This window comes from Gobio gobio (genome assembly GCF_949357685.1).
Source record: "Gobio gobio genome assembly, chromosome: 15".
NCBI classification, from domain to species: domain Eukaryota; kingdom Metazoa; phylum Chordata; class Actinopteri; order Cypriniformes; family Gobionidae; genus Gobio; species Gobio gobio.
Window position 1 is genome coordinate 7,372,771 of NC_137108.1, and position 27,892 is coordinate 7,400,662.

A 27,892-nucleotide genomic window follows, 5' to 3' on the forward strand; every position below is an offset into this window, starting at 1 on the left:
ATGTGGTTTCTAGTGTGAACGCCCCTTTAGGAAGGTTAACCAATCAATATCACTATTACCCAAGTAATATTCATGAGGTGAGCTGAGCCATAAAAGGATGTGAAATTCCGGGAGAGGTTGCAAGTGTTATAGACAGGATAACACTTGTTGTGGTCACACAAGTGAAACTGCATAAACACTCATTGTTAATGCAGTTATTATATTTTGAAACAAAATACATAAGTGTAATAAAAGACAGTACATTACATTTGATCTGTTTAAATAAAGAATCAAATGAAAATAAAAGGCTTGCGTGCAGTTCACAATGGTGTTTGTGGGTTGTGGGTGAGTCACTTCTGAAACTTCCTCTCAAATAAAGTGTTAGTGTGTGCAAACAGTAGACCAGCGCAGTGTGTGACTGTCTGCCGCCCGTGAGAGATGGGAGACCTCCAGTCCTTGCGAATCTTCATCAACTGTATGGATCGGAAGTCTCTGCCCCGCATCCTACAGATCTGCTCTGGGGTTTATTTCCAGGGTAAGTTGGATCAATTATCAAATTAGGACAGCAAATGTATTGTGCATTGGAGCATAATTGTTAATAATGATTCCAGTTTTATATCTTTCAACCCTTCTGTAAAATAAGCAACATGAATGTTCTCTTAATGCTCTTGTTGTTTTGGGTTTGATTGACTGTTTTTAGATGTTGGTCCCGTATTATGCTCTCTGAAACTACAAACAGAAGTAATGCAACAGTTGCTAGGCGTGCCATCAAGTTCAATTTAACTTCAGACTTCAATGTAAAGTGTTTTGGTGTTATTAAAATGGCTGTGAGGTCCCTTCGTCCCAAACAGGACATGAGGTTTAAGACCCCATTTTTTCTGTCAATGTGGTTTACGCCTGTGCCTTCAGTAAGTAAAGATGTGACCGAATGAGCAGTCTGGTTTCATATTGTCTGCATTGCTTCAAAAACCAAAAGCCTATAAAGATGGTTTCTTATAAAGAGTGAACTCAAATTAAAAGTTGACTTTTACACATCAGGATATGCATGTTCTTCATTTGATTTGCATTTTGATTCGCATAAACTACAGCTTTCAGTTGATCTGTTTTACCCGCATGAAACTGAAAAAGTGCATATTTAAACCAGTCTTTAAATCATTATTGTCAGCTGTTTTCTGTTAGGAGTCAGATTTTACGTCAAAAAAAGGTGACACCAAAAGTTGTTAGTTATACAAAAATAAAAATGTGCTTAAATTATAAAACGGAAATGCATTAAAATCTTGGTTTTGAGAATGAGGGCCAGGTCTGGGGAGGAATGAAATACATTTATCTTAGTTACGTACTTAAAATACTAAATTAGAGTAACTGTATTTCATTAGTTACATTTTAAATGGTTGTAATCAAATTACAGTTACATCCGAAAGGTATTTTAGATTACCATAGTGATTACTTTGAATTTGAATGTCATTCACTCTAAAAAATGCTGGGTTAAAAATAACCCAAGTTGGGTTGAAAATGGACTAACCCAGCAATTGGGCTGTTTTAACCGAGCGATTGGGTTGTTTTAAACCAGCAATTGGGTTGTTTTGAGCAAACATTTAACCCAACCGGTGGGTTAGTCCATTTTCAACCCAACTTGGGTTATTTTTAACCCAGCATTTTTTTAGAGTGAATTCATTTAAACATTAATGTAAACTGTAACAGGCAATGAATGTGAACAGAAATTGGTGATTCTCTGACTCTGCTGCAAAAGCATCCTAATCTACAGTCGGGCTCACAAGTTTCATATTGCAGAATATATGCAAAATCTTATTAATTGTAACAAAATAAGAGGGATCTTTTATTTAGTACTGTCCTGAATGAGATATTTCACGTAATAAATCATGTTTACATATAGTCCACAAGACAAAAGGACTGAACTTATACAAATGGTCACATTCAAAAATGTACCTATCACTATCTGGATGATCCACGGCTGTTTTCATGTAATTGTGATTTTTTATTTTACAGTTCAGATTTTTTTTCTCGCAAATGCGAGTTGTAATGTCCAATTATGAGGGTTGGGGGACTGATGTGTTTTCTCTGTTTTTTTCCCCTGCTCCTAATGCATTGTGTTTCAGGGGCGGACTGGGGCAAAAAAGTGGCCCTGGACTTTCTGGTACAAAGCGGCCCATAACATTTATATAGCGCTTTTACAACACAGATTGCTTCAAAGCAGCTTTACAGTGATAATAGGAAAAAATTAATTTTGCTTTTGAAGAGACGTTTTTCATCTCACCATAAACTCACCAGCTCATTATGCACAGAGCAATTTTAAACACCACTTACTAACATAAAAATATGGATGCTATTTATTATTGAAATGCTTATCATGACTGGCACACTTCTTTAGGTTATAATTGGTCTTTCCTGGTGCACATGGCAATTAATAAAGAATTTAGTCGTTTTTTTGTTTTTTACACACATTTTGAAATCTTTCCCATACAGTGAAGTTTAATATCACTAAAGTTCAATACCTACCATACAATCAGTCAATATAAAGCAATGCTATGGTCTAAGACTTAGTATGTAGTGCAGAATGTGGACTATTTTATGGTGCCTTTCTAGTGGTTATAGTATTTGTCCTTTCAGAAGCTTGACATCTTGTTTAAAAATTATATTGGTCCTGAAGGTTTTTTTTAATGAAAAATACAGCATATTAGATGATATCTGCAGGGTCATGTGACACTGAAGACTGGAGTAATAATGATAAATTCAGCTTTGATCACAGGAATAAAAAAACATTTGACTATATATTCACAATGGCTGTTAGAAATTGTATTCATATTTCTTAATATTGTGTTTTTACTGTATTTTTTATCAAATAAATTCAGCCTTCATTAGTCTTATGTCAGTGTCTTATCTCAGTGTTATGTCGTTCTCGTAATAACGAGATCTTGTCGTTAAAACTACGTATCTCGTTATTACGATTAAAGATGTCTTTAAAATGACATAACATCTCGTTATTGCGATTAAAGATGTCGCTAAAACGACATAACATCTCGTTATTACGTACGGTGACGCATTGCTGCCACATACATATAATTTTTTCCACTCAATTATGTTGTAATAACGAGATGTTATGTCGTTAAAACTACATAATTTTCTCGTAAAAATGAGATGTTATGTCGTTAAAACGACATATATTTTCTCCTAATAAGGACATGTGTTGTATAGTGATATAGTGACTTGTGTGACCGAATATGTCTGGAGAAATGAAGTAAGGGTCAGACATTATTTTTATTGAGTTTTGTTTTGTAGAAAGTCTTTCTTTAAATTTCGTTTTTGTGAATTTCGTTTTCTATAAATTGTATTTTGATTTTGATCAAGGTTTCATCAACTAGCCTAATTGCCTGTATATTTAATAAGAAGCAAAGCAAGAACGTCGGAATGAATTGACGTGCGTAACAAACCCACTGACCATGTTTCCGTGGTCTTTGAGTAAGGCTGAAACTATAGCGTCTTTCTGTTTTTAATACATTTCTTGAAGATATGTCTTAATTACAGTAGGCCTATTATAGATAGTTATGATATTTGTGGCTGCACCGGGGTCCGTCATTACTAGGTTAAAGTTACGCCACTGAGGCTATAATCATGAGCGGTTCTTGGCACCTGTTACCCATGGCTATCTGTTATGAATTGTAGGCTACATTAATAAATTACAACACTTTCGTGCTATGGGCACTGCCATTGACACAGGCAGCGGAAAAGCCTATTTTAGAGCTTCTGCTTTTCAAACATGGAAGTTTGACAAAGGCACATGGGCTATATAAATTATCTAATGTGGATAAAGGCATATTTTGTACACATCACTATACAACACATGTCCTTATTAGGAGAAAATATATGTCGTTATTACAAGAAAATTATGTCGTTTTAACGACATATCTCGTTATTACGAGAAAAGATGTTGTTAAAACAACATAACATCTCCTAATTACGACATAATTGAGTGGAAAAAATAATATGTATGTGACAGCAATGCGTCACCGTACGTAATAACGTTGTTATGTTGTTTTAACGACATCTTTAATCGTAATAAGGATATGTTATGTCGTTAAAACGACATATTTTCTACAAAATATGCCTTTATATCCACAATGAGTATAGATTATAGAACTGCAACAGATTTTTGGGTTTCAACCCAAATTGAAATCCACCACTTTAAATAAAGAGAATGAATATTTGAGTGAAGTACAATATTGGAAAAAATTTAATACAAATAAATGCAAATGCAAATGATTGTCTAAACATAAGATTTATGTATTTGACTTGCATATAAATTTTCCATGCATTTGGATTACATAATTTTAACATAAACAAATTAATAAACTTAATGTGATTCATATATGTAAGTCATACATAAATGTTTTTGTAATTGTAAAAAAAAAAAAAACGATTTATGTAATTGTATTGATAAACTGAATGTGATTCATAAATACCAGTTTTACGTAAATGAAAATAGATTTATGTAAAAGTGCACAGAAAAACGCCCATGTTAAATTAACACTTCCTAGTGTTCATGTGTGTGCTCTCACTACTGGGTTAAAGTACCATTGAAGCAGTACCATTGAACTATTACAGTATTTTCATTAAAACAGAAATGACAGAAATAAAGTCAGTCTGGTTAGTAATGTGTGAAGCTGGTAATGCTTTTTGTGGAGTTGTTTAATCCTCATCTGCTGAGATCTTCAGAGATTTAATGTCTTCTTTTATCTTCAGTTGATTTCATCTAAGGCTGAGGCTGAAGTCAGTTGTAGTTCTTGTGTTTCTCTTTCCTTCAGTGATTCTGATTATTATTATCAGGTGTTCATCATTAATGCTCAATCATTACTCAATTTTCTCATTAACAGCAACACTGCTTCAATTGTACTTTAACCCAGTAGTGAACACACACATGAACACTAGGAAGTGTTAACTTCACATGGGCGTTTTTCTGTGCAAAAAAAAAATGGTTTAACTTTGTTTTAATGCGATCAAAGTCCATAACACTTTGTAGGAATCAACTTTTAAAATGAATGCAGATGGTTATGCAAATAGGACATGATGATGTGTTTTTTTCAGGGTCCATATATGAGCTTTCGGGGAGTGAAGTGTGTTTATCTACTGGAGATTTGGTGAAGATCATTGGTTTAGAGCTCCTGTCTGTATTTTGTGAGGAGATTGACACTGGATCTTCATTTGAATTGCCTACCGAATATACAGGTGAGCCTCTAACAACAACAGATTACAAGTAAAAAAAAAAAAAAAAAAAAAAAAAAAAAAAAAAAAAAAAAATATATATATATATATATATATATATATATATATATATATATATATATATATATATATATATATATATATATATACTAGAGTTGATTATTTATTTGATTATGTTATTCAACATATGGTTACATTAGCCTATTGAGTAAATAAAAGCCCAAATTATAAGAGGTGAACTGGGACAGGATTCATGGAGACAGGGATAGCTGTAGGTCCGAGTAATGGGCGTGCCAAAAGGTACACAATGCTACAGCAGAAACACTAGCCTACCCTTCTGGCCTGGATGCCAGCCGAACTTAGCCCCACCCACAACATTTGAGGTCAGGCAGTTCGGTCTGGAATTGATCCGTTGTGGAGCAACTATGCCTGAACAGGAGCTGTTCGGACCAATCAAATTGTCAGGGCGAGCTTTAGATGATGATGGACAGATGATCAACAGTAACGAAGCATCCAAGTCACCAAAGAGCACTTGGGTTGAATTTTTTTCTAATCCTAAATGGAGAACTTGTTTGTATATGCACTTGTATATGACCTTTCGGCACGCCCATAACTCCCATCTACAGGTACACCCACACTTGTCTCTCCATGAATAAGACATGGCACTAGGGTTAGTTAGTTCAACCAAAAATGAAAATGATCCCATAATGTACATAATTTTTGAAAGAAAAAATATCCATATTTATTAACTTTATAAACTATAATTACTGGCTTCCGGTAATGGCTGTACATTAGTCTAGATCCGGCGGAAGAGGGACCTCTAACCCTCTAACTGCATGACGTAGGATGTAGAAATAGCATAAGCTTAGTTGAAAATAGACCATAGACTGTACAAAAATATGGATGTAGTGTCCGTGACGTCACCCATAGTATTCTGCAGAGCGGTTTTGAAGTGTAAAGTAGGGTCGAGCTGGCCATTGACATCTTGGCAGCGCGTCATCGTGCGTCACTCACGGATACTGTCTGTTAGTCACAAATTTTCTCACAAAAACGCATGGTTTCGCTTCAGGCCTTTATTAACTCCCTGGAGCTGTATGGATTACTTTTATGGACGGATGCCTTTTTTGGGGCTTCAAAAAAATGGTACCATTCACTCCCATTATAAAACTTGGAAGAGCCAGGATATTTTTCAATACAACTCTAATTGTGTTTGGCTGAAAGAAGAAAGTCATACACCTAGAATGGCTTGAGGGGGAGTAAATTATGGGATAATTTTCATGTTTTCACCAAAAGCTAATTGGGCAAGTTTGTTGATTTTAGCACAATGTGAATCTCTCTAGGCCAGTTCAGACTCGTCGCTGAGGACCTGCCGTACAATACAATAGAGGAAATTGTGGGTCTGTGTCCTGTTGGAGTGGACGCCTGTGGCTCCTTCATCTTCACAAGCAGAGAGGAGTTGACTATAGACAACTTCACGGTACCCGAAGGAAAACAGCTGACCCTGCTTTCAGTGGAGATCTCTGAAGATGGAGAAAGACTTGCACGGTGCCATGTGGTGGGGCAGAACAAGACCTCCGCCGAGATACTCCTTCCTCTATCCCTCAAAGGAGAGTTTTATGAGTATGAAAGTGACCGTGGTTACACTCTACAGGAAATCATGTCATCAACCAGGCTGAGCTGCCGCCGCTTCCGCAGTACAAGCATGAAGAACAGTGGAGCCTTGTTGCTATTCAGCCCAGTGTATGAAATTAGTGCCATTATGCACAGTAAGTACAACCGTGTTACTTTACTTTGGAAATCTTTGTCAAATCCTTTTTCCAACGACATGAAAGTTTGCTAGTTTAAAAGTGCACCATTATAAACACAATGAGGCTGTAATAGTGGACTATTGAGTAGATGATGGCGTTTAATGTTCCTGACAACCTCTGTAGTCCCACACTCGATAGCAAACATTTTTCAAGACAAATAAAACCTTAAAGGGTTAGTTCACCCAAAAATGTAAATTCTGTCATTAATTACTCACCCTCATGTCGTTCGACACCCGTCAGACCTCCGTTCATCTTCGGAACACAAATGAAGATATTTTAGTTGAAAGCTGATGGCTGAGAAAGGCTTCAGATAGGCCTCCATTGGCATTCAGTACATTTACACTCCCAAGACCCATAAAAGGCACTTAAAACGTCGTTACAAAGTCCATCTCACCACAGTGGCTCTACAATAATTTTACGATGCGACGACAATAGTTTTTGTGCGCAAAAAAAATCAAAATAACACCTTTATCCAACTTGTTCTTGTCTTCCGTGTGTGCCTCCACGACGCATGCGCGGCGCATTCTTCTAGAAGCGCATTTATGAGGTCAGGACTCTGTGCAGGCCAATCAAGTTCCTCCACACTAAACTCGCTCATCCATGTCTTTATGGACCGACGCTTTGTGCACTGGTGCGCAGTCAAGATGGAACAGGAAAGGGCGGTCCTGATTTTATGTGGCCTTTATGTGGCCTTTATTGAGTTGCACATCGTGGCATATCCAATTTTTTTTAGACTGGTTATCGTCAAGTAAACAACACATAGCTACATCGTTACATCAGCGTTTGTTCTTCAAGTCTGAAGGCAACAGGCTTCAGTTCGCCAGGCTGTGAACAGGCTCTGGCTCCAGAATGCAAACCATTCTGGTGGAAAAGGGGTACGAGTGAACTGATTTTCCTGGATAGGGATGGATTATAATCAATCAAGCAGTCTGAACTGAAAATTAGTTGCAAGGTGTTTTGTTATAACTTTCAACATGCTTCAAAAGCATCTTGTGATTTTATTAAATTATTTTTTAAGCTAATACAAATACTCAAAATCGAAGCACTCATTAAAAGTCTAAAGAGCACAAATGATGAATGTAATAATGTGATCAATTACTATACATCATTGATTGGCATTGAAGCATTGGCTGGTTCCAAGAGAGGTTTGCAAATCCCCCAGGCGAGCACCTTTGAGAATCACCATGTTGGTGGGAAAAGGCAATCAGCTGTCACTCAACACCCTCCAGCACCTTCCTAATCTAACACACTTTGGCTTTACATGAAATCTACAGGCTGGTGGGTTGAGTCGGAGTCCTCCAGGAGTGGAACTGAGGTGCTGTTTACACCTGGTATTAAGATGTGTTTTGGTCGATCGGATCACAAGTGGGCGATGCTAAATACAGCTGTAAACGGGGTCTAAAACATTTTGAGCTTGTCCACTTTCGACCACTTCCAGAGGTAGTCACAAACACATTCGACCGGATTGCTTATAGTGTAAATGCTCTTGTGGCTGAATGATTTCAAACAGCCATAACGACTCCTACTCTCTACATACTGACCTAACGCGTAAACATTATGGGAAGCAAACTAGCCAGACAGGATTTAAACTTTGTCGACTGGAGACCCAAGTTTGGTTTGGTTTGTACCAAACACAATGTTCTCTCACCATAGAGACAGAGCGTATTTAGGCCACGCCCACACCGGGGGGGGGGGGGGGGGCAATCCAACGCTCTCCATTGACTTTGCATTGCGGGAGGCTGCCTCATTGTCATTTCGGACTTATAACAAAAAACAGAACAATGTATAAAAGCTGATATGTGACAAGGTGTACAGCAAACAAGCTAAAAAACACAGAAATACGTTTTTATAAGCTGTCGACCCAAAAAAACAAGCGTTTAAGAAGATAAAAGTTGATACAGGCAATACGAAGTGACGCTTCAGCAGGATGAATGGGTAAATTTTGGGATCCTGACACTCAGTATGTCTCAGTATGTGTATGTGTGCAGTAAACATTTTGTCACTGTTAAGTCAAATATCCAAATGTCCGTTTTATATATATTTCCTGTCGTTGATTTACATTCCCCTCTAGTCGCCGTAGTTCTCAGTGTAATATGACCTGTAGCGCTCTGTCTCAATGGCCTGAATCCACTTTTTTGTCCTTAAACGCTCGTTTTTTGGGTCAACAGCTTATAAAAACGTCTGGGTTTTTGCCTCTGGGTTTTGTTTAGCTTGTTTGCAGTTCACTTTGTCACATATCAGCTTTTATACATTGTTCAGTTTTTTGTAATTAGTCCGAAATGACAAGGATGCAGCCTCCCGCAATGCAAAGTCAATGGTGAGCGTTGGATTGTTTTCCCCCCCGGTGGGCGTGGTCTTCAGATTATGACGCGTGTCGCTCTGTCTCTATTCCTGATTTCTAACACACACTCACAGCGTTCGGCTGGTCTTGTGGCAGAAACGAAAACGGATGCTCTCCGTGTGTTTTCACATTGTCTCTGTGCACGTTCATATGTAAATTGCACGAGCTTATTTCATCCATTAGATCGAAAGATCTGAAAAAGCCCATACATTTACCCGCCCATAGACCCTCCTCTCAAAGAAATCAGGACAGAAGTGGTTGAAAGTGGACAAAAGAGACAGAATAAAACACCAGGTGTAAATTCATGTAAAATCTCCCTCGTCTACTTGTGATCCGATTGACCAAACTGCGTCTTAATACCAGTTGTAAACAGGACCTGAGTGTTGCAAAATAAGGGACACCCATTCACAACCCCCCCCTAAAAAAAATTGCATAAAGGACAGAAATAAAGAATGTCATGAAATGACTATTTCAACATTGACAACTTGACAGTTCAATAATAAACCATAAGAAAACATGAGATCAAATATGTGAACTTGCAACAGAACACATTTTATATTATTTTACATTTGATTATTTTATTTATTTCTAAAAAACTCTTTAGTAGCCTATTTAGTGCACTTTAAAGGGATAGTTCACCCAAAATGAAAATTCTGTCATCGTTTACTCACCCTCATGATGTCCAAACCTGTAGGAGTTTCTTTGTTCCATTGACTTCCATAGTAATATTCCTATGTGTTTAACATAACAAAGAAATGTATACATGTTTGGAACAACTTGAGGGTGAGTAAATAATGACAGAATTTAAATTTTTGGGTGAACTGTCCCTCATTCTGAACCAGTAATCACTTTTTCGAATTTCAATTTTTAAAAAAAAATCTATTTACTTAAATTATGACTATATTATCATGTAATTATTAGTCCAATTTTTATCTAAATATTTTTTTAAATGTCATAAACTTTATATGACAGGATTATTTATTATGTATGATTAATATGGCCTAGCTTAATTATAAATTAATAATAACATATATTAGGCTATAATCTATTAATTAACCTGTCTAAAAAATAATAATTCTGTCTGCCAAGCTCTGATAATGTATGGGATATTATTTTAATATATTGTCCATTAAAAAAACAATAGGCCTATACCTTTAGAAGCACTGATGTGTGTGTCACATAGACCGGCCTGTCAGCGCTGCTGCTTTAAGTCAGAGAGTCTGAGACACAGAAATGCTTCGTGCAGTTGGCCTGAGGTTCATCATGAGTTACTGGACAGACCCATTGATACCTTTTTTCTATTCAGCTCTATATCTGGAGATCCTCTTGCGCTCAAACGGTGGACGCGACGCGAGCTCGACATGTTTTTAAAAAAAACGTGCAAATTTACAGGCACTGCGCATGTTCTCGAGACTCCGCCGCTATGGCAACAAAGCCGCTAAAGCAATCACGCACAAATGAGCTCCTGTAGGCTACTACTTATTGTGAAATTTATTTTTTTATATTTGTTATCAGTATTCTCCACACTGCAAAATCCGTATGTGTTTATTGAACTATGTGTGGACCTATGTAAAATACAGGACGAATACGTATTTTACGGGACTAAGTCAGTCCTTCCAGAAAAATGCGGCTTTTTTTTGTGATTGTTGCGGGCAAAAATCCTTGATTATGCGGCACGTTTTCTTAAAAAATGCAATGAAAAATGCGGGATATTTATGCAATTTTATGCGATAAAATTGCGGGAACTTGCAAAAACTGCGGTTTGATGAGAAAGAGAAAAAAAGCACTACATCACAGAAAGTGCTGGAATATTTAAGTTCACATCTTGTTTTATTGAAGACCTTAATAATGGCTCAAATTTACAAAACATTTAGTCAATCAAGTTCTGTAGCTTTACAAAAGGAATATGCTACAACTTCTGAAAAAATGAATAAATAACTTCCTGTTTTACAGATGTCGCTATACAAAACAGACATTTGAGTGCTTCCAATGCACAAAGTGCAATCTCTTAAAGGGTTAGTTCACCTAAAAATGAAAATTCTGTCATTAATGACTTCCCTTTATGTTGTTGGACACAAATTAAGATATTTTAGTTGAATTCCGATGGCTCAGAAAGGCCTCCATTGGCACAATGTACACTCTCAAGACCCATAAAAGGTAGCCTACTAAAGACGTCGTTACAAAGTCCATCTCACTACAGTGGTTCTACAATAACTTTATGAAGCGACGATAATAGTTATTGTGTGCAAAAAAAACTAACCTAACGACTTATATAGTGATGACTGATTTCAAAACACAGCATCATGATGCTATGAATCATCGAGTCGATTCATGATTCGGATCGCGTGTCTGTCAAACTGCTGAAATACGTGACTTTGGCGATCCAACCCGCTGAATCGACTCATTGATTCATAACGCTTCAAACCGCTGAATCAACTCATTGATTCATAACGCTTCAAACCGCTGAATCGACTCATTGATTCATAACGCTTCAAAGCTGTGTTTTGAAATCAGTCAGCACACAGGGAAACTGCTTTGCTCTTTTGCTGTTATTTTTGTTGGCCAATGGGAGTTTGTGCTTCATCATGGTTTCACCGGTATCTGTGGTTTCTCCACGGGGTTTGAAGCTTTTCGATGACGTTCGCGTCGGGTAATCACGTCACTTCAAAACGTTCCCATGGCAATAGGCGGAAATGGCGGCTCTTGTGTGAAGTAAACGAATATTTTTCAACTTTCTGCTAATATATATGACTTTTTTTGCAACGAAAATGCGGGGATTATGAAATCATGATAGCCCCGCATATTTTGCACGCGGAAATAGGCAATTTATGCGGCGAAAGTGCGGCGTATTTGAAAAAATGCGGCCCCCGCATGAATATGCGGACTTTGGCTGATTATGCGTTAAATCACGCGATCGCATAATCACGTTTTTCTGGAGGGACTGCTAAGTACACCTGTCAGAGCAGGGGTGTCTAATCCTCCTCCTGGAGGGCCACTGTGCTCCAAAGTCCAGCTCCAATCCTAATTCAAAACACCTGAACCAGTTAAGCAAGGTCTTGAGGATTACTAGAAAGCCATGTGATTTGGGGCAAGTTGGTGAGACATTGGCCCTCCAGGAGCAGAATTGGGCACCCCTGTCATATAGGCTTGATACATGGAAATGGTTCTGGAATAAATGTCTGTTAATGATTTTTCCATTTAGTGAGGAAGAACGTGGTCAAGTTCCCCTCCACTCTGGAAGTGGATGTCCAGGACGTGACAGAAGAGAGCCAGGATTTAGTGTTTGTAACTCCGCTATCACTGACTGAAGTTGCAAGTCAGCCGAAGGAGTCCTTCCCCACTATGGCCGAGATCCTTGATGGCCCAGAAGGCAATACGTTTTTTAATTGCAGCTGGTTCAATGAACTGCAAAGAGGAAGTCAACTTGTGTTGCATAGGTGTGGCCACACAACATTGATATTGGCTTCAACTCCGAAGGGAAGGAAGGCAAAACAGTACTACTTGATCTCAGAGAGGTATGGTGGACGAATGAGAAAAAGGGCCCGGGAATTCGGATCAGTGTATGAGCTGTACTTGGCAACCTGTCAGTCTCCAGGTTTGAAAGTAAGCGTGACTCGGCACAGCGAGGCGGTAGAAGAAGAGGGAATCCCTGCTCTCAGCGTCGGTGAGCAGCTGGAGGTGTTGAGGATGGACCTCTTGGATGGACTCAAGGATAAATCTGGAGCTGCTCAGAAAGTAGAAAGTCTTGTTTGCAAACGGACTATGGAAGTGGACGACGATGATGACGACGAAGACGACGACGACAGCGAGGAAATCTCTCTGCCACTGTTTATGGCAGGCCACTTTGTGGAAAAGCTTTCAGACAAGAAGAAGTATAAATTAACAGATTTAATGAGCAGCCCTTTGCCTCTGGACATCAAAGTGGTGACTCGGGATAAAGACCTAGAGCAAGATCCCCTGACGGGGTTAACAGCACTTAAGCTGGAGGAGTCTTTCACAGAGACCATAGTATTGGCAAGCCTGTCCAATAAACCAGATTGGTGTTTTGAGTTGCCGGTAAGCTGGCTACAAATGTCCCTCTGTTTCACCTCTGATCACCTGCCGTGGTCCAGCGATGAGCCCCCAGAACTTCATGTAGAGACGGTCACCGAGGTGACAGAGAAATTCTACTATGAATATCACAAACTCATAAGCAAAATCGAGGAACCACCTCCTCGTCCACCCAAGCGGAAGCCATCCGCTTCAGAAGCTCCTAAAAAGGCCAAGGCCAAGCCCAAACGCAACGTGACCAAACAACTCGACAACCTCTCGCTTAATCAGACGAAGGGTAAACGGTCCCCTCCACCTCCTCCACCAGATGATGTAAGCGCAAACCTTCAAACTAAAATAGAAATACAGTAATCAAACAGGAACGTGTCTTAGCTATGATTCACATTCTCAGATTAGCTAATAGAGGATTATCCATTACAGCATTTTCCAAATTCCCCTGTGGTTAATGTTTATGTGTGGTGGAAAAATTGATTGCTTACATGGTCAAGCTACAAGCACAGTCATCAATTCCTTTTACAGGAATAGTTCACCCAAAAATGTGATCTTCTCTGTTCCAAACTTATTTTTTTTCTGTGAAGCAAAAGTTGAAGCAACATGCTCTTTGCTATACAATGAAAGTAAGTGTTTGGGGAAGGATAAGGTCAACCTCCAAAAATGACAAAAGCACCATACATATGGTCAGTGTTCGAGTGGTGTCAAAACCCTTTTCAGTTTCAATACCAGCAATTACACCTAAATTCTACATTTTTGGTAGAATTGAGAACATGGAGAAAGACATTTTGTAATAACAAAAGTGATTTTCATTAGGGGTGAAATTCACGCCCTTAAAGGGTTTGTTCACCCAAAAATGAAAATTCTGTCATTAATTACTTACCCTCATGTTGTTTGACACCCGTCAGACCTCCGTTCATCTTCAGAACACAAATGAAGATATTTTAGTTGAAATCCGATGGCTCTGAAAGGCCTCCATTGGCACAATTCACGGTTCACTCTCAAGACCCTTAAAAGGTACTAAAGACGTCGTTACAAAGTCCATCTCACTACAGTGGTTCTACAATAACTTTATGAAGCGACGAGAATAGTTTTTGTGCGCAAAAAAACCCCTAAATAACGACTTATATAGTGATGACGATTTCAAAACACTGCATCATGAAGCTTCGAAGTGTCAAACCGCCAAAATCACATGACTTTGGCGATCCAAACCGCTGAATTGACTCACTGATTCATAACGCTTCGAAGCTTACAGGTGTCGAACGACATGAGGGTAAGAAATTTTCACTTTTGGGTGAATGAACCCTTTAAATTGATTCCCAGGGCATTTGTACCTTTTAAGTGTACATTTATTTCTAACGTATTAAAGGAACACTCCACTTATTTTAAAAATAGGCTCATTTTCCAACTCCCCTAGACTTAAACAGCTGAGTTTTACCGTTTTCGAATCCATTCAGCCGATCTCTGGGTCTGGCGGGAGCACTTTTAGCATACTGTAGCTTAGCATAGATCATTGAATCTGATTAGAACATTAGCATCTCGCTCAAAAAATGACCAAAGAGTTGTGATATTTTTCCTATTTAAAACTTGAATCTTCTGTAGTTACATCGTGTAGACCAACAGATAATGAAAAGTTAAGATTTTCTAGGCCGATATGGCTAGGAACTATACTCTCATTCCTGTGTAATAATCAAGGAACTTTGTGCCGTACAAGAGCACCAGCGCAGTGATATTACGCAGCGCCTGAAAATAGTCCCCAGCTCGATCCCTGTACAAGCAGGGTGTCATGTTGGTTATGTTTATGGAAGTTAGCTTATTTTCAGGCGCTGCGTAATATCATTGCGCCGCTGCATTCATGGTGCGGCACAATGTTTTGATTATTTTGCAGGAATGAGAGTATAGTTCCTAGCCATATCGACCTAGAAAATCACAACTTTTCATTTCGGTCTTAGAACACAATGTAAATAGGAAAAATATCACAACTCTTTGGTCATTTTATGAGTGAGATGCTAACGGTCTAATCAGATTCAATGATCTATGCTAAGCTAAGCTAAAAGTGCTCCCGCCAGACCCGGAGATCGGCGGAATGGATTCGGAAACGGTAAAATTCAACTGTTTAACTCTAAGTGAGTGGGAAAATGGGCCTATTTTCAAAAAAGTGTAATGTTCCTTTAAATTACGCTGTAATTTAAATAAGCGATGACATTTAAAATTTTCAGTTGGCCAAATTGAATTTTAATTTAATTTAATTGCATCAATTCACAGAAATTCAATTTGGCCAACTGAAAATTTTAAATGTGATCGCTCACTTGAAAATGTTCAATTGGAGAGCTGATTTTTTTTTTACAGTGTAGTTAATTGAAATCAATATCAACAAAATCATATTTTCGCTACAAAAAGCAGCATTTGAAGTGGCATTTAGATGTATTTACACACTTCAGAGGGCAAAAATGCATCTACACAGCAACTAAAATTGCATTAATTAATGTAAGATATTAATGTTTTAAATAAAATTACATTCGCTTAATGATATTTCAAGTTCTAATACAACTGCTATTTGATATGAGTGAGGCTCATTAGAATCTGGAAGTGGGATTATGCATTTACATTAAGGCTGTTTGATCAAGACAAATGTTTTAGTTGTATTAGGATATTTACCGTTCTGCCTCAATGCAGGAAATTAATTTGCATGAAAACCAAAGCAAGTTTTGTTGAAAGCACTGTAAGAGAACATGGGATAGGTACCGGTCATTTTTTATGCTAAAACATAGAAAATTTCCTTTAACCCCAATGTGCAACGCAATGCGCAATTCAAAAAATGGGTGAAACGCCCTTTTCAAGTTTTCGCCACCCTTTCCAACTCAAGAAAAAAATAGCAAAATCTAAGCCATAATTATGAAAATGAATCGATCCAAATAAATGCAGTACTTCCATCAAGCCAAATGCCTTCCTTTCTGAACAATTGAAAGTCTAAAAGTTTTTTTTTTTATTATTGTAATCCTTTACAAAATGATGTTTAATTAGGAAATATGAAATGATGGAAAAGAGACGACAGCCACAGGAAATCTTTAAAATGGCAGCTGGTTCTAAGAACTACAACGGAAATCTCAAATGACTGGCTTTATGAACAAGTCATTGAGTGTTGCTTTGAGACCCAGCCCACACAAACTATTTTGAATATGAATATATGTGCAAAGTTAAGATCAGGCCCGGGAAGGCATTGCATGAATTGTATGCACCCCTTTTATGGTGCTCTAATGTCATTGGAGATGGTCTGTTTCCTCATTTTCATTGTATGAACTATAGCATGTCATTCATAATGGCATCAATAAATGCATGTTTGGAACAACATGAAGGCGAGTGGATGGAGTTGTTTTTGGGCTAACTATTCCTTCTTGTCCTAAGATGGTACATGCATAAATCAGTCTGTTATGGTGACCATGCGCTTGTGTATACTGAACAGAAAAAATAGCATTGTTCCTCTTTTCTTTTTTAAGCTGGCTCAGCAAGCTCATTAACTTGACACTTTTTCTTTTTGTGCAACTCCAGGAGACGCCAGACCAGCCGCCTCCAATCTTGCCCAGGAAAAACACATCAACAGCAGATAGCAACAGTCTGCCCAATATGTACGTTAGAAGTCCCAAGAATGAACGAAAATCAGGTTGGTTTGTCTTCACATTTAAATATCTGATGCTTCAATGATTTTAAACATCCGTTTCATGACATTTGGAACAGTAATGCCAGAGTTTTGTAGATTTTAATCTTCTGTTTTCTCTTTTTCCAAAAAAGCAAGACGACTCTCCGACTCGGACCATGATTATGAGTCTATCGAGGACGCAATTAAAAACCCCCATGAAAGCATGTTTTATTAGGACAAGGACATGTACACAAACAAATACAGTTGCTGTGTTTTCATAACAGGAAGTATTAAACAGAACCAGGCAACGAGGAGTCTCCATAGCACAAATATGAAAAACTTTTTAATGTGTCTAAATAAGTTGTGCCAATGCAAGTTTAACAAATATACACTTGTCCTTTTTACTGCTTGTTCTTTAGGACATGCAGACAGCTAATGAAAGGAAACGAGTTTGTAAATGTGTATGCTTTATTAAAATGAACAAAAAGAACTGAAGCATTGTGGTCTATTTTCCTTGAAAACAAAAAAAAAACTCAGAACTGGGCTTATTGAGGCCTGGTTATAGATATGACGAATGTTTAATTAGGCTTCATTGTCTGTTGATCTGAAGTGGTCCTCATCAATGGTGGAGAAAATGTGTCCCTCGTTGCTGAGAAAGTCCACAATTTGCCTGTAAAAAGGTAAAGAGAAGAGAATCAAACTGATGTTAAAAGGACAGTTTCATGACAGGGTGTGTGTGCAGCAGACGGATAACACTTCATGTATCTCACTGTTCCTAGAACAGTTCTGAATCAGGGATTGAAACGCTGTGAATGTCGGCTTGGGTTGTGTGTTTAGATGCTTTTGCACGGGTTGTATGTTTAGATGCTTTTGCACTGGTTGTGTTTAGATGCTTTTGCACGGGTTGTGTGTTTAGATGCTTTTGCACGGGTTGTGTGTTTAGATGCTTTTGCACGGGTTGTGTGTTTAGATGCTTTTGCACGGGTTGTGTGTTTAGATGCTTTTGCACGGGTTGTGTGTTTAGATGCTTTTGCACGGGTTGTGTGTTTAGATGCTTTTGCACTGGTTGTGTGTTTAGATGCTTTTGCACGGGTTGTGTGTTTAGATGCTTTTGCACTGGTTGTGTGTTTAGATGCTTTTGCACTGGTTGTGTGTTTAGATGCTTTTGCACGGGTTGTGTGTTTAGATGCTTTTGCACGGGTTGTGTGTTTAGATGCTTTTGCACGGGTTGTGTGTTTAGATGCTTTTGCACGGGTTGTGTGTTTAGATGCTTTTGCACGGGTTGTGTGTTTAGATGCTTTTGCACTGGTTGTGTGTTTAGATGCTTTTGCACGGGTTGTGTGTTTAGATGCTTTTGCACTGGTTGTGTGTTTAGATGCTTTTGCACTGGTTGTGTGTTTAGATGCTTTTGCACTGGTTGTGTGTTTAGATGCTTTTGCACGGGTTGTGTGTTTAGATGCTTTTGCACGGGTTGTGTGTTTAGATGCTTTTGCACAGGTTGTGTGTTTAGATGCTTTTGCACTGGTTGTGTTTAGATGCTTTTGCACTGGTTGTGTTTAGATGCTTTTGCACTGGTTGTGTGTTTAGATGCTTTTGCACGGGTTGTGTGTTTAGATGCTTTTGCACTGGTTGTGTGTTTAGATGCTTTTGCACGGGTTGTGTGTTTAGATGCTTTTGCACGGGTTGTGTGTTTAGATGCTTTTGCACGGGTTGTGTGTTTAGATGCTTTTGCACGGGTTGTGTGTTTAGATGCTTTTGCACGGGTTGTGTGTTTAGATGCTTTTGCACGGGTTGTGTGTTTAGATGCTTTTGCACTGGTTGTGTGTTTAGATGCTTTTGCACTGGTTGTGTGTTTAGATGCTTTTGCACGGGTTGTGTGTTTAGATGCTTTTGCACGGGTTGTGTGTTTAGATGCTTTTGCACGGGTTGTGTGTTTAGATGCTTTTGCACGGGTTGTGTGTTTAGATGCTTTTGCACGGGTTGTGTGTTTAGATGCTTTTGCACTGGTTGTGTGTTTAGATGCTTTTGCACGGGTTGTGTGTTTAGATGCTTTTGCACTGGTTGTGTGTTTAGATGCTTTTGCACTGGTTGTGTGTTTAGATGCTTTTGCACTGGTTGTGTGTTTAGATGCTTTTGCACGGGTTGTGTGTTTAGATGCTTTTGCACGGGTTGTGTGTTTAGATGCTTTTGCACAGGTTGTGTGTTTAGATGCTTTTGCACTGGTTGTGTTTAGATGCTTTTGCACTGGTTGTGTTTAGATGCTTTTGCACTGGTTGTGTGTTTAGATGCTTTTGCACGGGTTGTGTGTTTAGATGCTTTTGCACTGGTTGTGTGTTTAGATGCTTTTGCACGGGTTGTGTGTTTAGATGCTTTTGCACTGGTTGTGTGTTTAGATGCTTTTGCACGGGTTGTGTGTTTAGATGCTTTTGCACGGGTTGTGTGTTTAGATGCTTTTGCACTGGTTGTGTGTTTAGATGCTTTTGCACGGGTTGTGTGTTTAGATGCTTTTGCACGGGTTGTGTGTTTAGATGCTTTTGCACGGGTTGTGTGTTTAGATGCTTTTACACTGGTTGTATGTTTAGATGCTTTTGCACTGGTTGTGTGTTTAGATGCTTTTGCACTGGTTGTGTGTTTAGATGCTTTTGCACTGGTTGTGTTTAGATGCTTTTGCACTGGTTGTGTGTTTAGATGCTTTTGCACGGGTTGTGTGTTTAGATGCTTTTGCACTGGTTGTGTTTAGATGCTTTTGCACGGGTTGTGTGTTTAGATGCTTTTGCACGGGTTGTGCGTTTAGATGCTTTTGCACGGGTTGTGTGTTTAGATGCTTTTGCACGGGTTGTGCGTTTAGATGCTTTTGCACGGGTTGTGCGTTTAGATGCTTTTGCACGGGTTGTGTGTTTAGATGCTTTTGCACTGGTTGTGTGTTTAGATGCTTTTGCACGGGTTGTGTGTTTAGATGCTTTTGCACTGGTTGTGTGTTTAGATGCTTTTGCACGGGTTGTGCGTTTAGATGCTTTTGCACTGGTTGTGCGTTTAGATGCTTTTGCACGGGTTGTATGTTTAGATGCTTTTACACGGGTTGTGTGTTTAGATGCTTTTGCACGGGTTGTGTGTTTAGATGCTTTTGCACGGGTTGTGTGTTTAGATGCTTTTGCACGGGTTGTGTGTTTAGATGCTTTTGCACGGGTTGTGTGTTTAGATGCTTTTGCACGGGTTGTGTGTTTAGATGCTTTTGCACTGGTTGTGTTTAGATGCTTTTGCACTGGTTGTGTTTAGATGCTTTTGCACGGGTTGTGTGTTTAGATGCTTTTGCACTGGTTGTGCGTTTAGATGCTTTTGCACGGGTTGTGTGTTTAGATGCTTTTGCACGGGTTGTGTGTTTAGATGCTTTTGCACGGGTTGCGTGTTTAGATGCTTTTGCACTGGTTGTGTGTAGGTGCTTTTGCACTGGTTGTGTGTAGGTGCTTTTGCACTGGTTGTGTGTTTAGATGCTTTTGCACTGGTTGTGCGTTTAGATGCTTTTGCACTGGTTGTGCGTTTAGATGCTTTTGCACTGGTTGTGTTTAGATGCTTTTGCACGGGTTGTGTGTTTAGATGCTTTTGCACTGGTTGTGTGTTTAGATGCTTTTGCACGGGTTGTGTGTTTAGATGCTTTTGCACGGGTTGTGTGTTTAGATGCTTTTGCACGGGTTGTGTGTTTAGATGCTTTTGCACGGGTTGTGTGTTTAGATGCTTTTGCACGGGTTGTGTGTTTAGATGCTTTTGCACTGGTTGTGTGTTTAGATGCTTTTGCACGGGTTGTGTGTTTAGATGCTTTTGCACTGGTTGTGTGTTTAGATGCTTTTGCACTGGTTGTGTGTTTAGATGCTTTTGCACGGGTTGTGTGTTTAGATGCTTTTGCACGGGTTGTGTGTTTAGATGCTTTTGCACGGGTTGTGTGTTTAGATGCTTTTGCACGGGTTGTGTGTTTAGATGCTTTTGCACGGGTTGTGTGTTTAGATGCTTTTGCACTGGTTGTGTGTTTAGATGCTTTTGCACGGGTTGTGTGTTTAGATGCTTTTGCACTGGTTGTGTGTTTAGATGCTTTTGCACTGGTTGTGTGTTTAGATGCTTTTGCACTGGTTGTGTGTTTAGATGCTTTTGCACGGGTTGTGTGTTTAGATGCTTTTGCACGGGTTGTGTGTTTAGATGCTTTTGCACAGGTTGTGTGTTTAGATGCTTTTGCACTGGTTGTGTTTAGATGCTTTTGCACTGGTTGTGTTTAGATGCTTTTGCACTGGTTGTGTGTTTAGATGCTTTTGCACGGGTTGTGTGTTTAGATGCTTTTGCACTGGTTGTGTGTTTAGATGCTTTTGCACGGGTTGTGTGTTTAGATGCTTTTGCACTGGTTGTGTGTTTAGATGCTTTTGCACGGGTTGTGTGTTTAGATGCTTTTGCACGGGTTGTGTGTTTAGATGCTTTTGCACTGGTTGTGTGTTTAGATGCTTTTGCACGGGTTGTGTGTTTAGATGCTTTTGCACGGGTTGTGTGTTTAGATGCTTTTGCACGGGTTGTGTGTTTAGATGCTTTTACACTGGTTGTATGTTTAGATGCTTTTGCACTGGTTGTGTGTTTAGATGCTTTTGCACTGGTTGTGTGTTTAGATGCTTTTGCACTGGTTGTGTTTAGATGCTTTTGCACTGGTTGTGTGTTTAGATGCTTTTGCACGGGTTGTGTGTTTAGATGCTTTTGCACTGGTTGTGTTTAGATGCTTTTGCACGGGTTGTGTGTTTAGATGCTTTTGCACGGGTTGTGCGTTTAGATGCTTTTGCACGGGTTGTGTGTTTAGATGCTTTTGCACGGGTTGTGCGTTTAGATGCTTTTGCACGGGTTGTGCGTTTAGATGCTTTTGCACGGGTTGTGTGTTTAGATGCTTTTGCACTGGTTGTGTGTTTAGATGCTTTTGCACGGGTTGTGTGTTTAGATGCTTTTGCACTGGTTGTGTGTTTAGATGCTTTTGCACGGGTTGTGCGTTTAGATGCTTTTGCACTGGTTGTGCGTTTAGATGCTTTTGCACGGGTTGTATGTTTAGATGCTTTTACACGGGTTGTGTGTTTAGATGCTTTTGCACGGGTTGTGTGTTTAGATGCTTTTGCACGGGTTGTGTGTTTAGATGCTTTTGCACGGGTTGTGTGTTTAGATGCTTTTGCACGGGTTGTGTGTTTAGATGCTTTTGCACGGGTTGTGTGTTTAGATGCTTTTGCACTGGTTGTGTTTAGATGCTTTTGCACTGGTTGTGTTTAGATGCTTTTGCACGGGTTGTGTGTTTAGATGCTTTTGCACTGGTTGTGCGTTTAGATGCTTTTGCACGGGTTGTGTGTTTAGATGCTTTTGCACGGGTTGTGTGTTTAGATGCTTTTGCACGGGTTGTGTGTTTAGATGCTTTTGCACGGGTTGTGCGTTTAGATGCTTTTGCACGGGTTGTGCGTTTAGATGCTTTTGCACGGGTTGTGCGTTTAGATGCTTTTGCACGGGTTGTGCGTTTAGATGCTTTTGCACGGGTTGTGTGTTTAGATGCTTTTGCACGGGTTGTGCGTTTAGATGCTTTTGCACGGGTTGTGCGTTTAGATGCTTTTGCACGGGTTGTGTGTTTAGATGCTTTTGCACTGGTTGTGTGTTTAGATGCTTTTGCACTGGTTGTGTGTTTAGATGCTTTTGCACTGGTTGTGTGTTTAGATGCTTTTGCACTGGTTGTGTGTTTAGATGCTTTTGCACTGGTTGTGTGTTTAGATGCTTTTGCACTGGTTGTGTGTAGATGCTTTTGCACTGGTTGTGCGTTTAGATGCTTTTGCACCGGTTGTATGTTTAGATGCTTTTGCACTGGTTGTGTGTTTAGATGCTTTTGCACTGGTTGTGTGTAGATGCTTTTGCACTGGTTGTGCGTTTAGATGCTTTTGCACGGGTTGTATGTTTAGATGCTTTTGCACTGGTTGTGTGTAGATGCTTTTGCACTGGTTGTGTGTAGATGCTTTTGCACTGGTTGTGCGTTTAGATGCTTTTGCACGGGTTGTATGTTTAGATGCTTTTGCACTGGTTGTGTGTAGATGCTTTTGCACTGGTTGTGTGTTTAGATGCTTTTGCACGGGTTGTGTGTTTAGATGCTTTTGCACGGGTTGTGTGTTTAGATGCTTTTGCACTGGTTGTGTGTTTAGATGCTTTTGCACTGGTTGTGTGTAGATGCTTTTGCACTGGTTGTGCGTTTAGATGCTTTTGCACGGGTTGTATGTTTAGATGCTTTTGCACTGGTTGTGTGTTTAGATGCTTTTGCACTGGTTGTGTGTAGATGCTTTTGCACTGGTTGTGTTTAGATGCTTTTGCACGGGTTGTGTGTTTAGATGCTTTTGCACTGGTTGTGTGTTTAGATGCTTTTGCACTGGTTGTGTGTTTAGATGCTTTTGCACTGGTTGTGTGTTTAGATGCTTTTGCACTGGTTGTGTGTAGATGCTTTTGCACTGGTTGTGCGTTTAGATGCTTTTGCACGGGTTGTATGTTTAGATGCTTTTGCACTGGTTGTGTGTTTAGATGCTTTTGCACTGGTTGTGTGTAGATGCTTTTGCACGGGTTGTGTGTTTAGATGCTTTTGCACGGGTTGCGTGTTTAGATGCTTTTGCACTGGTTGTGTGTAGATGCTTTTGCACGGGTTGTGTGTTTAGATGCTTTTGCACTGGTTGTGTGTTTAGATGCTTTTGCACTGGTTGTGCGTTTAGATGCTTTTGCACGGGTTGTGTGTTTAGATGCTTTTGCACTGGTTGTGCGTTTAGATGCTTTTGCACTGGTTGTGCGTTTAGATGCTTTTGCACGGGTTGTGTGTTTAGATGCTTTTGCACTGGTTGTGTTTAGATGCTTTTACACTGGTTGTGTGTTTAGATGCTTTTGCACTGGTTGTGTTTAGATGCTTTTGCACTGGTTGTATGTTTAGATGCTTTTGCACTGGTTGTGTTTAGATGCTTTTGCACGGGTTGTGTGTTTAGATGCTTTTGCACGGGTTGTGTGTTTAGATGCTTTTACACTGGTTGTGTGTTTAGATGCTTTTGCACTGGTTGTGCGTTTAGATGCTTTTGCACTGGTTGTGCGTTTAGATGCTTTTGCACTGGTTGTGTGTGTAGATGCTTTTGCACTGGTTGTGTGTTTAGATGCTTTTGCACTGGTTGTGTGTAGATGCTTTTGCACGGGTTGTGTTTAGATGCTTTTACACTGGTTGTGCGTTTAGATGCTTTTGCACGGGTTGTATGTTTAGATGCTTTTGCACTGGTTGTGTGTTTAGATGCTTTTATACACGATTATAGTTAAATGTCACAAAAAAGGTGTTGACAAGAGTTTGCATATTATAAGCTGTGAAGCATCTGGAAGGAAATGAGACCACCCCGAATAAGCCTACTTCTATACATAGTATGAAAAAAAGTTAGGGTTGTCATGGCTCCAGATTTCAGTAGTCTGTACCAATACCAGTCAAATGTCACAATTCTCTGAATCAATTCTGGAACCACAGCAAAAACTATTGCAACTATTTTTGTCTTCATCTTTTTTAAATAAATGAAAATGCTATTAAATGATCTTAAAAGGTCCCATCGCATGAAATTTTCATTTTATGAGGTTTTTAACATTAATATGAGTTCCCCTAGCCCGTATATGGTCCCCAAGTGACTAGAAATGTTGATAGGTGTAAACCGAGTTCTGGGTGTCCTGCTCTGCCTTTGAGAAAATGAAGCTCAGACGAGCCGATCTGGAATCTTCCCTGTATGTCGTCATACGGGGAAAGGTTACCTCCCCTTCCTCAGCTTTGCCCGCCCAGAGAATTTGGAGAAAATGGATTCAGTTTATCAGTCGCGATGACAGCACAGGCTTTACAAACAGACTTTACCATATGGATTCGACAGCACCGCCACAAACAGTGAGTAAGTGTTCATTAATGCCTGATCTGTGATCAGTGATTTCTGAGGTGTAGCTAATCATTCAAGTTCACACAGACTTTCTTTCTAAATCGTTTAATACTGTTCATGCATCAGTGAGTCAAGCCAGTGACTAAATGATCAACTTCACATCGTTTCTGTTAGTAGCGTGAAACAAATCTGTTATTTCAATTGTGATTACACGCTAGATTAGCGATCAAAGAACACTCTCTTTATAATGTGCGGATCTGTCAATCACACGTCGCGAGTGTATCTGCACACTTGTCCAAACTGCTGTTAAAATGAATGACGCTGTTAAGCTGCACAAAGCTCTTACTGTATTCATATCGATGTCGTGTTTGCTGTTAGTTGTGGTCAAAGCATTTTGTGAGAGAAAACGTGTTGCAATGACGAGATCACTGCATTCACGCGATCAACAGCCTGCCTGTCTACTCAATGCTCATCACTGGAGCCTTTCATGTGATGGGAAAAGATATAAAAATAATGCTGTGATGGTAAAAAAAACTTAGTGAAAGTATTTGAGAGGGGTTCCACATGTTACAAAGTTCGTAGAATAAGGAGGAAGAAGACAGGGTCGCGTGACTGGGACTCGTGTTTATTCAGAGTTCTCAGATACAAGCAAAATAAACTCGCAGTCTCAACAACTCAGTACAATTAAACTTTCTCTGCTATCTTTCTCCAGCTCTCCGTCTGGTCTATGAGTCCGTCTCTCTCTGGACTGGCAGCGCTTGCAGATCTCGCTAAACCACGCCCCCTCCACCACATAATCTAACACTCATTTCAAATGCAAAGATGTCAGCCAATCACAACAGTGGGCGTTTTCCCAGCAGACACGCCTCTTCAAACAGAGCATTCAAGCCAGAGGGATAGAATAGGATAGAAAATGCCTTTTATTTCTAAATTATAAGTTAAGTTTATTATTTTTTTATTTGACAGGGACCATGTGCAAGTACATTAATCTTACAAAAGAAAAGATGCTTTACACCAGATTTAGCCACAGCTAATTTCCATCCGCAGTCCCTGGGCAGATAAAACAATAAAATATATACATCTAAACATCAATAACTCACTATCTATTTACAACCTCATTTACATTTACACTTCAGCCTAAGCTAACCCTGTACATACTGTTTACAATCAACCTTTTAAAATTGCTATAGTCAATTATTACTAAACATTAACATAATCAGTGCTGACATAGTTGGTTTTCTAAGAATACCTTTTTAACATTTTGAGAGAAGTCCCTCAGGTCAGAGGTTAATTTTAGACTATCTGGAAGCTTGTTCCATTCTTTAACAGCTTTGAATGAGAAGGCTGTCTGTGCAAAGGCAGAGCATCTTTTAGGTAATCTACAGTCATTTCCACTTGTGGACCTAGATGTCCTGGTAGTCTGTTCTGAGCAGAGCTGTACAGATCGCCTCAGTGGTGGAGGTGCATTATTATTAAGAAACTTAAAAATTAACCTAACATTTGAGTATACAATTAGATTTTCAAAATTTAATATATTTAACCGCCTAAAAATTTGGCAATGGTGATGTCTTAATGTTTTTTTATCTAATACTTTTACAGCCTGATTATAAAGTGATTTTAATGGTTTTAATGTTATTTGACTTGTTTGAGACCAACAGGAGATACAATAGTTAGCATGAGAAATAATCATTGCATCCAGATATATTTTTGCTGCATCATAAGTGAGCATATTTCGAATATGTTTAAAAACTGAGATATTGTATTTTAAAATATTAGACAATTTTTTTATATGTTTTTTTAAAACCGAATGTTGGTTCTAAAATGACCCCTAAGTATTTGAAATCATCTACTACTTTAATCTTTTTTCCTTTTACAAAAACACATGGAAAAGTCATTGGTTTTCTAATTTTAGTGAAATACATTGACACCATTTTATTTACGTTAAGTGTAAGAGAAGCAGAAGTGAGCCAATCTGCAATGTTATTCATGACCTCAGTTAATTTATTAGCCACACTAGTGGCATCATTTCCATGTGCATAAATAATTGTATCATCCGCATACATTTGAACATCCACCTCACCACACACTGAAGGGAGATCATTAATATAGAGTGTAAACAGCAGTGGCCCAAGAACAGAGCCCTGGGGGACACCTGTGTCACAAGCCTTTGATGTAGACAGCATATTATTGACTATTATTGATTATGACATTTTATGATGTAAAAATCATACTAACAATATAAGTACACCTCAGGAAACATTATAAAATAAAATAAAAAATCCACGCCATGGCACCTATAAGTAAATAATCGATGAAAAAGGGCATCCTCAAATAGCCGACTTCAGTCCAGTTCCTGACCCTGCACTATAAAAAATGCTTTTTCAACCCAAATTTGGGTAAAATATGGACAAATCCTTGTCTGGCTATCACCAGACCAAGCTCAGTCTTTTAAGATTGAAGATTAGTCTGGGGAGTCTGCTCTGTATGTTCTACTGCACAAGAGGTGTGATCAACGGGCATAGTTCAAATGACTCTGTACATAATTGGATAGTCGCTTCAACCAATCAGACCAATGATCCATCGCTTCTCTATCCGCCATTGTGTTAAACCAGCCAATAGCGCTCCAGGTGGATAAGCCAGTTTGTGATTGGTCCCCGCAAATTTGTAACAGAAGCAGGATAGAAAGATGCACAGGTTTCCAGCCTGAGCTGCAGGGGCGAAATCAAATCCAGACAAATCCAGCCGTTGGGTTACATTTTTTAATACAATTTTTAACCCAACACTTATTTAACCCAAAATTGGGTTAAAACCGAGCATTTTTTTAGAGTGCATGGCTCGGTTCCAACCAGACCGTGAGACAACATGACAATTGTTGCAATATTTTACTGTTTCTAAAGTTTCAAGTGAGCAGCGCATCAAAACAATGGAG

General features: G+C 39.1%; 2 protein-coding genes across 2 annotated transcripts in view; one reads left to right on the top strand and one right to left on the bottom strand.

The window, feature by feature from the left end:
* Positions 1–115: 115 nt before the first annotated feature.
* themis2 (thymocyte selection associated family member 2) lies at positions 116–17,517 on the top strand. The gene is made up of 6 exons (XM_079837365.1): positions 116–514; positions 5,080–5,220; positions 6,558–6,983; positions 12,569–13,728; positions 16,957–17,068; positions 17,197–17,517. Exons 1-6 carry the CDS (start codon positions 418–420, stop codon positions 17,277–17,279), a joined length of 2,019 nt encoding a protein of 672 aa, XP_079693491.1. The 5' UTR covers positions 116–417; the 3' UTR covers positions 17,280–17,517.
* The window catches only part of rpa2 (replication protein A2), a 51,904-nt gene continuing 41,265 nt past the window's right edge, over positions 17,254–27,892 (bottom strand). The window contains exon 9 of the mRNA XM_079837366.1: positions 17,254–17,714. Coding sequence (XP_079693492.1) covers positions 17,627–17,714 — 88 coding nt within the window. The 3' untranslated portion in view covers positions 17,254–17,626. The remainder of the gene's footprint in view (positions 17,715–27,892) is intronic.

What these genes read in the sequence shown, in the direction of transcription:
- themis2 (XM_079837365.1), top strand. Translation starts at nt 418, where the DNA reads ATGGGAGACCTCCAGTCCTTGCGAATCTTCATCAACTGTATGGATCGG. An exon ending in CTCTGGGGTTTATTTCCAGG is followed by an intron (nt 515 to 5,079) that starts GTAAGTTGGATC and finishes TGTTTTTTTCAG; the next exon opens with GGTCCATATATGAGCTTTCG. An exon ending in CAAGAATGAACGAAAATCAG is followed by an intron (nt 17,069 to 17,196) that starts GTTGGTTTGTCT and finishes TTTCCAAAAAAG; the next exon opens with CAAGACGACTCTCCGACTCG.